Source organism: Cyprinodon variegatus, unplaced genomic scaffold (assembly GCF_000732505.1).
Source record: "Cyprinodon variegatus isolate N-32 unplaced genomic scaffold, C_variegatus-1.0 Scaffold34, whole genome shotgun sequence".
NCBI lineage: Eukaryota > Metazoa > Chordata > Actinopteri > Cyprinodontiformes > Cyprinodontidae > Cyprinodon > Cyprinodon variegatus.
Window position 1 is genome coordinate 54,305 of NW_015150487.1, and position 12,230 is coordinate 66,534.

The window sequence follows — 12,230 nt, forward strand, 5'->3', positions numbered from 1 at the left end:
GCCATTAAGGGAGCCAGCAACAGAGCAGCTTCTGTTGAGGACCAGGGCATCTCGGTCTGTTACCGTCATGACCGCCGCAGAGGTAATTTATCTGTAAGTGTTTCAGCAATGTCAGTTCAACACAGGCTGAGGAGAACTTAATTAAAGGAATGAACGGGGCTTTACTAAAATCTGCCTGCAGGGTGTAATAAAACAATCACATGCGGATCAATAAACATGGATTAAAATCACTGAAGTATCTGTCCTGTTGATTTTATTTTTTAATTTTTAGACCTGATTAGTAAAAAGGAATTCAAACAATATAGAATAATTTCTCCACTTGTCATGCTGCTTCCTCTTCAGGCACAAAACATTTTTATTCCCAGATTCACTTTTTTTTTTTTAAAACACTTTCTTAAAAATCAAAAGTTTACATTCTTTCAGATTAGTGTAACTCATGAAAACCCATATGATGATTTTAATGGCATGTTAGGCATCTTGTAGGTTAATTTGGCTAGGGCTGCAAGTAATGATTATTTTGCAAATTAATTAATCTGATGATTATATTTTCGATTAATCGATTAATAACCGAATAGCCAACGGTTCCTTATAGAAGATTTGTTACTAAATCAATCCAGATGAAACACAAACACATTTCCACTTCTGGAGTTCTGGACAGAGCACAATAAAGGATTTTTTTTTTTATTGTAAATGAAAAATGTATATATATTTTTTAGTACAATTTTGATATACTTACTGCTCTAAGTGGGTTGCTCTGTCAGTTAAAGAGGTTTAGAGTCGAAACTCCAGTTAAGGATTACTAAATTAGTTTAAGATTATTTTATCTATCAATCACAATTAATCTGAATGTTTTAGTCCTAAATTTAAGTAAAATAGAGGTGTTCCTTTTTTGTGGCCATACATCCAAAATATTGCCCCTTTCAAAATTAGGTATAACTTTCAAATTCTTGCATGTGAATATCCAGCCATCCTACTGTTAAGGAAGGATATCTTAATATTTAACTTTTTTTTGTTTTGCAAGTGTGTGAAATATGCATCAAGAGCTCTGTGTCTATTGCATAGACACATTAAGATAAACGTGTGGGAAAGTCTTAAACTCTATTGCCTTGAAAGCCAATACTTCTGCTTCTAGTGCTGTTCAAACAGGGTGGGGCTTTCATTTCCTTTATTTCACCCCCACTGTCACTGTAATATCCGCTCTCAATTGCTATGAATTAAACAGCTCACTTTGGTTGCACTACAGCTGAATTCATTGCCAAAGCCAAAGCGGGCAGTTGTAGTGGGAAGAAGAAGAAGAGCGGATTGCTGGAAGAGACTAGAAGAGCTGAGATATTTATAGTCAGCTCATCTCATGGTGATGTCTTTTAGAAGCTCTTTTTCGTCCTCTCACATCCTTGCTGTCTTGTTCTCTCTCCCTTGCTGCCCTCATTTTACATGCACATTTGCTGTTCATATACACTGAATGGAAGGCTAGAAAACAGTGGAAAGGTTACAATTAAATGTGAACGCTTAAAGAGATCTGTTTTTTTTTTGTATAAACTGTTTAAATATTCGAACATAAGTCCAATGTTCAGAAATAACAAGAAAACACATTAAAGAAAAAAAATATTTCAAGATTTATTCGCTGTATAAACAATACTGGAGTTGCCTCCATACACTGTACAATACGTAGGGTCAGTCATATTTCTCTCCGTAGACAGAAAGGTGAAACTGCCCTGGTTAATGTGCCCAATCATTTTTATACAGAGACAGATTGCATCTTTTCTTCTTTTTTTTTTTTACAGCACAAAGTAAAACAGCTATTCAACGTGACTTTTAAGCTGTAACGTGACGTGAGATGCATTGTCTAAAAAGAAAAAAAAAATGTCCCTGAAGAATTCCTCACTGAGGTAACATTTATCAAACCGTTCACTTCTTGTTTCACTCTGTTTCACCGTGCCACCGCCTCCTTCCTCTCGGTTTTAAACCACCTTCCTCTTGCAATCACATATACTGTAGCTACAAGTTTGAAGACACAGAAACGTTCGTTCCCGATATCTGGCATATTTACAAACAGAGAAAATGACTCAGTTTCTCTTTTGATGTTAGAAACACGACCCCCCCTTCCCCACAGGAAAAAAAGCAGCTTACAATAAACCATGTTCTGTTTAGAAAGAAAAGCTGCGCCGTGAAATACGTATCAGTCATTGGGTGCAAATGATCAAGTTCTCGCTGCTTATTGTTTCATCGTAAATTGGACGTGAATCCAAACAAGGAACCTCAGTCGTATTGTTTAAGTAATATGAGAGGAACTTTGCATATAAATTCAAAACGTATACATATACTGAGATTATACAGTATATTCATATTGAAAGGCCACAGGAATAGCATAGAGAACATGATATCAAAACATAAGGAAAAACAAAACCCTTGTAACTATTTAAGCCGAGTGTTGAGACAAATACTGGCATGCTATAGCACAGCTGTGGCTGTGTAATGCTTTGGATGTGTGTGTTTGCAATGGCCCCTATGTTGGACATACTTGAAATGTTACTTCAGCCAAAAAGCTAATATTCCAGTTGGATCTTAAACAGTTTGACAGAGCACATATCATACAAAAAGAGAGCGAATTAAAAACTTTGAGGTCTTACATGTACAAAATTCTGCAAAACAAGGTGTTCTGATATATTGCAGTTACAAAGAGGACCTCATGTGACCCGTTGCAGTAAGAAGGCAGCATGCCCCATCTACTATTATCGGGTTTCTAGTCAGAAAACACAGAAAAGAAGTGTGATTACAAGAGAATTGAACAGTCAGCATTAGAAACATGTTAGAAAGATTATATAAGGCCAGCCTGAACCAACGGAGATCCAACTGCTGTTCATACAAAGACCCGGACCTTTGCTTCTGTTAAGACCTCGTCAACATCTGCACTTTGAGAACCAATCATTGGTATTATTTATACATCCATTTATGTTGGATACAGGTCTTCAATGAGATGTATTTCTGATTCCTTTTAAATACATTTTTTTATGCTTTACTTTTAGAAAATGTCTTGAAATGATCAACTAATAGAAAATAAGTTCTGATGCACCGTTTGGTCAGACCAGAGAGAGGATTAGGGTCTTTTCTTTAAATCAGCTCTGATATGTGATTTGCTGGAAAATTATCAACAAAGAGTACTGGTTCAGTTTTACTTCTCATTAAGTAAATCCGAAACTGAGAAATAACCTCAAGTTTGATAGTGACGTAATAAAATAAAAAAAAAACTAAATTTAAACAAAAGGATAACAAAAAAGCCAAGCGACTTGGAAAAAAAAATAATAATTAAGATTTGTTTTCTCATGTCTTTGAGATTGTGAAGCCAGTTTTCTTTTCACTTTAGAAATGTTGCATTATGTCAATTGCAAACACAGAAGTGACCCGACTGAACAAACTAACTGTTAATGTAGGTCTACAAACCGTTACTTTTATACTGAAGACTTTAAATCTGAAATATAAACAATAGATTGTTCAGGGTCGGCTTGTTTCCATTCCCATGTACAGTCTAACCTCATTATCCTGTTATGTGTGAAGCAGATTGAAATAAAGCCACTGTACAGGAGAAAATGTTTCTATTCCATGAAACCTGATGGTGATAGGATCACACTTGAGCTGTTTTCTAAAGGAGGTGGAAAACTGGTCACAATTAATGTGGGGAAACTAGATAAAAAAAAAAATTTTCATTAATTTTCATTTTTAATAAACATTATTCCAGTACAAATTTACATAATTTGTCCAATTTGGAAATTGCAAGCTTGACCTCAAAGGAATCAGAAATTTGAAATAGGCATGAAATGCCAGATTGGTGCTTCTCTAAAGATAATCAGAGTGACTAGGATTAGTCTACCACAACTTGGCCCATTTTCTTTAGCTTTAAAAAACAAAACAAAAAACATGATTGCCTGGTTTTAGCTCTATTTGGCATCAAGATAATAGGTGTGATAAATCAGGCTATTTACCCCCTGGTAAAATAAAAGCTGTGGTTTGACATTTGGTTGATTAAAAGCTAGAGCTGAAACATCTGCTTTAGTTTGGTCTAATTGTAAATATAAGTGGATAATATTAAGACCTTAAACTGAGTGAATGCTAAGGTGTTACCCATTGTTCAAACTGACACAAAGAATGGGAAAATAATTTGCAGGCAAAAAGGCAAAGTTGAGCCACTTGTTTTGGAGTTTCTGCTCCGAATTATTGCAGAATTCTTTGCTTTTTATTTTATCTGACTTCAACACTTCCTGCATGAGCGGCAGATGTGCACGTTGTCACAGAAAGCCATCTATAGCTTATACTGCATGCTGTCGTGATCAGCGACAACAGCCAAGAAAAACAACAAAGTCCTCCAATATATTAAAGCAACATCCAACCCTTGGTTACAGAGACTGTTAAGAGAGCACACAGCACCACAGCATGCTCAGGTATACAAAATAAGATTCATTTGATTAATAACTTTATATATAAATTCCCTTTTTCATTATTAATATTTCTCTCTTTCTTAAACAAGGCTTAAAACTACCTATAATGAAATGGGTGATCCTTACTTAGCTGCCCCCTAATGCACCTAAGGGACAGTAAATGCAGTCTGTCAGAGGCCAGTCCCAGTCTGCAGCACAAACACCAGATTACACCCACAGTCCTTCTTCCTGCTCTCCTTTTTTGGCAAATGTGGGCCCCGTTAGGTACGGTGCCCCAGAAGTTTTTTTTAAAAATGGAAACAACTTCCTCCATATGCTCTCCTGTCGGCACTAAACCTCTCAGTGAAATTTCTCGAAAGGAGAAAAAAAAAGAAAAAAAGAAGTCTGAGCTGGCAGGAACCAGTTTTGGCAAAACAAGCTTGTTAGACAGCAGTTGTGATGCAATAACGAAAGAAGTTCAGAGTTTGGTTTCAAACTGAAATAACTAAGGTTTTAAGGATAAACTGGTGGAAAAAGCCCGTAGCTCCTTATCTGCAGCTGAGGGGACAGTGAGATGTTGGGGGGGGATAAGGGATCTGCACACTTCCAGCCCAGACCCCGACCTTAGAGGCCTCTGTTAGGGACTCCAGGTCCCTGTTCCCTCCCCATGGCACCGTGCAGCTGTCAGGGCTTGTCGCAGGCTGGGACTAGCCTCTCTGCCTGCTCCTTCTGCTCTCTGAATGTCTCTTTATCAAGTGCCAGCACGTCTACGGCTACACCACTGTGCAAACTGCATAATGTCATTAAAAATTAAAGACGACTTAGAATAAAAACAACAAAAAAACGTTCCTTTTCTTTAGTTTTACAGTCTCTTAAATCAGTTTTAAGATTGATTCACTTTGTTTTGGACAAAGATAAAGAGTATATAATTATATAAAGGTACAGATCTGTGCGTAAATGTACATAAAAATATACAAAAAATGCATATACATATATTGAATTTGTTAAGGACTTCTCATAGATGTTCTGCTATGTACGTTACCATACATACGGTACAAACTTACATACTTATTTTAAGTGTGTGTTAATTCCTTGGTTTTAGAAAACGCTCTACACTCAGTAGAGCGAGTGAATCACAGATTCTCCGTGAGACGCCGCCAAGCTCAGCATGCCAGCAGCTTCTCTGTGGATCCTCTATGTTCCTATCTTTGTATTAAGCTTTCCGTTTTTCTGCGGCCAGTCAGTCAACTCAGTGGAGGCAGGGTTTTAACAACAGCTCAGGTGTAAACCCACAGTTCACTGCCTTGGGTTAAAGAAACTCCCTCACATCTCCTTCGCTTAGCTCCGTTGACCCCTTCCATCTCTCTAGAGCAGCTCTGCGCCCAGACTCTATGACGAGGGGCCCGAAGAGGCGAAAACCTTCAATAAAACCGGCTGCGTTTCTCCAAGTGCAGCCACTTGTTACCTCCTACCTCTTTGAAAAATAGAGAGGTGGTGGGGGACAGTCTCGAGTCAGTCTTTCAAGTGGACTCCAGAGTGTCCAGCTGAAACACGTTGTGATTGGTCGGGGTGGTAAAGAAGAGCTGGTCGTGCGGCGGGGAGGTGGAGCGGTTGTCACAGGGGCTGTTGAGGCCCAGCGTCCGCTCGAAGTCCAGGAGCTGGCCCATGAAGTTGAAGTTGGGGGAAATGTTGGACTTTTTCCGCTTTACGAAGTCGTAGGCGTCGTTTAGCGACAGGTTGAGCTTCTGCATCAGGTAGGCCACGGTGACGGTGACTGAACGGCTGATCCCGGCCAGGCAGTGCACCAGGATGCCACATTTTTTGGAACGAGCCTCATCTAGTCACGGTGAAGGGGTGGGTAAGAAGATAAAGAAAAAAAAAGAAGAGAGAAAACCAAGAAAATCGGATTACTTGAACACCAAGGACTTACATTTATACATTGAAATCCAAACAATATTCTCTATTTCTGACATTTCGCTTCCTATCTAGGAAGCGAAATGTCTTCAAACTTAGAAACAAAGTCCAGTGGATTGTTTTTTTTTTTACGTTTTTGGATTAACCAAGCACGTAATTCCCTAACTAACAAACAATAAGATCGATAAAAACAAATAATTATGTTATTAATTCAAATATTTTCATTTTTTGGCTTTATTTATTTTGACTAAAATAAACATTTTTGATACATTTAGCTTCTAACAAACTGTGTAAACATCAAACTGTTTCCAGTTTGTAGATTTTTAGTAAATATTTAGACTTAATGGGACATTTCTGATAGGCATATAGTGTTATATCCCCTCTATTAGAGAGGACAGGTTTTACTACACATCAGTGGATAAATGAGACAACAAACACATATGGTCCTCTAAAATAAAATGGCCTAATTATTTATTCAAATTAATATTTCATATCTAACACATACAACTACCAATAGCTTTCCTCAATGGACAGAGCGTGGGTTCCCTTCCAGCTCTCTTTCTAAAGCAAACTGAAGAAAAGAGGGTCCTACATTATTAAGCGGCTGCACCCATCCACCTATCAGTTTCGAGCCCTTGCACTCACATCCAGAGGCCATTAGAGCGAGAGTTAAGTGCTTCTTTCCTTCCTTTCTGTCAGCCTCTTCTCGCTCTCACTGACTGCATCTCCAGTTGGAGGATTGAGGTCAGTTGGCTCACGAACTCAGGCAGGCGAGCTGATGCCAAATTAAATTTATATGACACACGTGCCAAAATTGCATAATGTAAAAAAAAAAAATAGAAAGAAAGAAAAGGGGTGTGAAAATAATAATTAGTATATTTATCTTAACCCTACAAAGCTCAGAATTAGAACAAATATAGAGTTAATCTCCTGGAGCGGATCTGTGGGCTGGGCTGCATTACAGCTGCTTTAAAAACACGACCAGATTCCTCCATTTATTAAGATTTTTAACCACCCAAAATACAAACTCCTCTCTATTTCCATTGTCTTTCATAAAAATCTAGCAATTTCTTTAAATCCTTCAATGAATTTCTACCTTTCTAGGGTTACGAATCTTTCATAGCCATGTCTGCATTATTACCCTGCTATAACTGAAATGATCTGATGTAATCCCTGCGTTCTACAGCTGGTCACACAGCTCCATTTAACATCAGTATGACCCAAATCTGCCACAACCTCCTGGTCTGGCATATGTCACGCCTACTTCCACCAAAGCAGATTCATACGTTTAACAAAAAAAAAAAAAGAAAGCCTGTAGAATTCATTCATTCCCAGAGAATATAGTGAATGGATGTGGGCATCCATTCACATATCTACCAAAACATACATATTTCACTTTCCTTTGGGATTCAATTTTATATAGATGCAATCCAGAGCCTTGTGAAGATTATTAAATCTTATTAATTTTTTGTTTACTTTGTTGATGTATTCTAGAAGTTTTTCTACAGAGTTCTGAGCCATTTTCTTAATCTATAAACAAGAAAATTCAACATAAATAAACATCTGATATTCCTTAAAGGTTTAAATCCAAAATATAGTAAAAAGAACAAAAACCAAGAAAACTGGGAGATAAAAAAATGAATAGATGGCTTGCTGATGGATAAATAGGAACAGATGGGAAGACTGAGATGGATCACAGTCGGTTGGGTTCCTGAATTAAGTGATTTTATTTATTTATTTATTTTTCATATTTTGATTTTATTTTGCGGAATTATAGAAACCTGAACAATGCTTAAATCAAATTTCAGAGTTTTATAGACCGTGTTGGAGTCCAGTATGTTTGCTGATTCAAATAACTTAATGTTATAATCTCATTCATCAGCTTAATGTGCGCAACACTGAAAAAGAAAAAACTTGGATGACAGGCTGCAAATTATTATTATTTTTCTAACTGATTAATAAAAAATAAAATAAACAGAGTTCTGGATAGAACATACTTTTTATCTTAAAAGGAAAATGTTATATATATATATATATATATATATATATATATATATATATATATATATATATATATATATATATATTTATTTATTTTTACAATTTTGGTATAATTACTGCTCTAAGTGGGTCACTGTCAGCTAATGGCACGTTTTAGAGTCTCTACACTCCAGTTAAGTTGCTAAATTAGTTGAAGATTATTTCAATAATTGATTAATTACAATTAATCTAATTCATTGTTTCAGCCCTACTTGGATGTAACATTTTGTAGAAGATTTTCAAAACTATGGATGTAAACGTTTGTATTTTTATAGTGACTAAGATACTGGAGCTGACAAATGTTGTCCTGATGTAGAACTCTACACACTAAAATACCAAAAATGGTCTAAAGACATTTTATTTGCAGCTGCTTTAAGAAGGTGCAGAAAAAAACTCAACTATGAATCTTTATTTAAAAAGATTTGATTGTTGGATATTTTTAGGTGCCAATTAGACCTAAAACAAAAATAAGGTAAATGTACAGCACAACTTAACACTGAATTTAAGTCCATCGGTTTGTAAATTTACACCAATAAGTTCATTTTGACTGGCATAGATCTGGAAGGCAACACATTGGATATGACTACTGAGAGCATTAAACCCCATTTCCATGGTGAGGTCATTTCCATTCTCCTAACATTTTCAGAGAGAAATGTTTGAACTGCTGCTTCTATGTATTAATTTTAGACCATCAATTCTTAGATACATCATCAGCAGCACAGTTTTATCTAAATAAGTGTTGTATAACTTTCAGGAATATTTAGGTGTTTCTAAAAAAAGAAAATAAAAGGATCACCTACAAAAAGGATAGGATCTTTTTCTTTTCATGGCTGCGTGAATTTGGGATGATCTAATGTTAAGAGTTACGAGCAATTTAATTAAGTAATGCCCCTGATACACTTCCAGATGTTTGATCGAGCTGAAATTTTGCATGTGACGTTATTTAAATCTCTATAGATTAAATAGCAAATTGCAGCTCTGAACTATTTGTGGTTTCTGACTTACAGGTGTTTGAACTGAATAAAGTCTGAAATGGAGCCTGTCGAGTATCGAGCAGTGATCCGGTTTTTCTATTGGAATGACTCGCACAACGGAAGAATTTTGATTAAATTAAAGTAACTTATGGTGATGATGCCCGTTATATGATCTTGCAAAATGTTTTACAAGGTTATATTATGGAACATTATCACTATAAGTTACTTTCATTTGATCAAAAATCTCCCATTTTGTGCATCCTTTCAAATGCAAAACTCAGACTTGACTCAGATTAACAGCAGTAAATCAGAAACCACAATTAGTTCAGAGCTGTAATTTGCTATTTAATCTATAGAGATTTAATATACTTCAAATGCAAAATTTCAGCTCAATCAAACATCTGGAAGTGGGCCAGGGGCATTACGTATAAAGCAGAGGAATAAAGATAAAGGGATGGGATTTATTCTTTATGCTGTTATGAACTTTCACCCTGCAAATCCGACCTGCTGAGCCAGATTCAAGCCCAAACGGGCACAAAACAAACAGCTTTCTGAAGTCTTGATGGGGCAGTGACTTCAGACGTCAGCGGATACAATTTTAAGCCCATAAATGTGAACAATAAATAGATATGTAATCCTCATATCCTTAAAAGTAATTCTGACTTACAGTAACTTTTCTGGATTTTGGCCACACCTGCTCATTCAGAATAAACAGCTGAACGTGTCCACGCCTTTGGGCTTTCCAGCACACCTGATAAAGAGCAGGAGCTCCGCCTCCACTTACCGATAAATGAAATGGCCTCGGGGAAAAACTGTGAGAGGTTCTGGCTCCAGTGATCAGAGATGGGGATCTGTTTGTACTTGAAGTCTCCCTCGTGCTCAAACATGTTGGGCAGGTTGGGCGTGACATTCAGGATGTACTTTATGTTGTACTTGCTGAGCACATCCAGGTTTGCAGAGTCTTTGGCACAGCCCAGGTAAAGGTACGGCAGGATCTGGACGGGGAAGGCAGGCTGGTTGTTAGGAAGCGGGCTACCCTCAGATTCTGTGGCGCTGCTCGGTTCGCGGTCAGACTCTCCGTCCGAGCAGTCCGAGCTAATGCGAAGTCCTCCTAGCCCCAGGACCGAGGCTGGCGGGGAGCTGCTGGGACATGAGCAGTCCAGATTGGTTTCGCAGTGTTCCGGATACTCTGACTGGAATTTATTGAAGCCTCCTAAAGATGAAAAAAAAAACAGAAAAAAAAAATACAGGAAATAATGAAAATATATGTAGATTTTTTTTCCATTAACAGATGTAATTACCTTTAACAGCCTAATCATTCTGCAGAACTAAGGAGTAGGTTTTTCATTTTCTTTAAGAGTAAAATACAAAACATTCCTCTTCCAAAGACCCGTAGAAATGCATCCAGTTTTCATACGCAATCCTTCTTTTTAGTGATCACTTTGTAGGATGTTATTTTAAATGTCTATAATTCCATTTTCAACTCCTTAAGAAATATTTAACCTCTCTTTTTTTAAACAGCCTTTGACCTTGCACGCCCTTACTTTGTTGATCCCCTAGGAAGGGGATGGGTTAAATGCAGAGGAAAAATTCTCCAATGTGAGATCAATAAAGTTCAATTATGATTACTTCTCAGAGTAATGTGCAAGCACATCAACACATGTCAACTCAGAGAAAAGGTGAGCTAACCAGGTAATATTAAATCCTCAGACCTGTTAGAAAACCTGTGGCTATAATCCCTCTCATCAGTCTGGACTGTGGAATAGACTCAGCTTGTCTTTAAGCAGTACTAACAATGGTGCATCTAAATACATAAAAAGGTAATTAGTTCAGTAATTCTGTACAGAAAGCATAATTTCTGGTTTACCTGACAGGTTTATCTAAAAAGAAAAAGAGAAATGGCAGTAACAGGGACTTTTTATTCATAGTATTAGGTTAACATGCTTTTTTTAAGCATTTCAGACATTTTCAGACTTATATTTTTAAGATTATCTGTCAAATTTCATAACATTCTTGGAATCCAAACTATGTTAAATAGTGTTATCTGTGTGTTTCACAAGTCATCAGACAATGATTAAGCTTTTCATTTCAAAGTGCTCTTCAGCAGATGTAACCAGACAGATGTGGGTTGAATTAACATAAAACTGACCAGTGGTTGTTTTAGTCAAAGTCTGTGAAGTTTAATACAGTTATCTTTGTTTGTGAAAATGAAAAAATACAATTTAAATGATGTTTGGGCCATTTAAAGAAACATCAGTCCAGTTTAAAACCATGAACTGACAGGACTTCAAGGCCATAAAGCAGTAAAACGTCCGTTTTCTTTTGACGTACGTATATTTATAGTTTCTCAGTCTTTAACCTAAAATGATTCGACTGAAGCACCAATCAGCTGGCCAGAGATCAGAACATCATGTTCTTTAAAGTAGTTTTATGATAAGGAATAAACAGATAATGGTCAGAGGGGTGACAGCAGCTAAGTGGGTGGAGTCGTCATCGTACAACTAGAAGGTTGCGAGCTTGTTTCCAGTTTCCCACTGTCAGAGCTCCATCTGCATCTGAGCAAGGCAGTAAACCACAGCTACCTGCTAATCTGCACACCTGTGTACGAATCGGTGTGCATGGATGAGTGTGACTGGGTGAATGTGGCTTTAGTTTAAAGTGCTTTGAAAGGTTGGCAACTAGAGTAGCACTATATAAACAGAGTCCTTTTATTTAGCATATAGGAACATATGCTGCAATGCGTACATGAGAATTATCTTGTAATCCCTTAATTTTTTCTAGAAATGATTACACCTATCCAAAGAATTATTCTTTTATCCATACATACATATACATACATATATATATATATATATATATATATATATATATATATATATATATATATATA

General features: G+C 36.8%; 1 protein-coding gene across 1 annotated transcript in view; it reads right to left on the bottom strand.

Moving 5' to 3' along the window:
* Positions 1–3,110: 3,110 nt before the first annotated feature.
* The window catches only part of LOC107103198 (dual specificity protein phosphatase 7-like), an 11,140-nt gene continuing 2,020 nt past the window's right edge, over positions 3,111–12,230 (bottom strand). Inside the window, exons 2-3 of the mRNA XM_015402765.1 lie at positions 10,125–10,553; positions 3,111–6,249 (exon numbers count right to left, since the gene is read on the bottom strand). Of these exons, the coding sequence (XP_015258251.1) occupies positions 5,933–6,249; positions 10,125–10,553 (746 nt within the window). The 3' untranslated portion in view covers positions 3,111–5,932. The remainder of the gene's footprint in view (positions 6,250–10,124; positions 10,554–12,230) is intronic.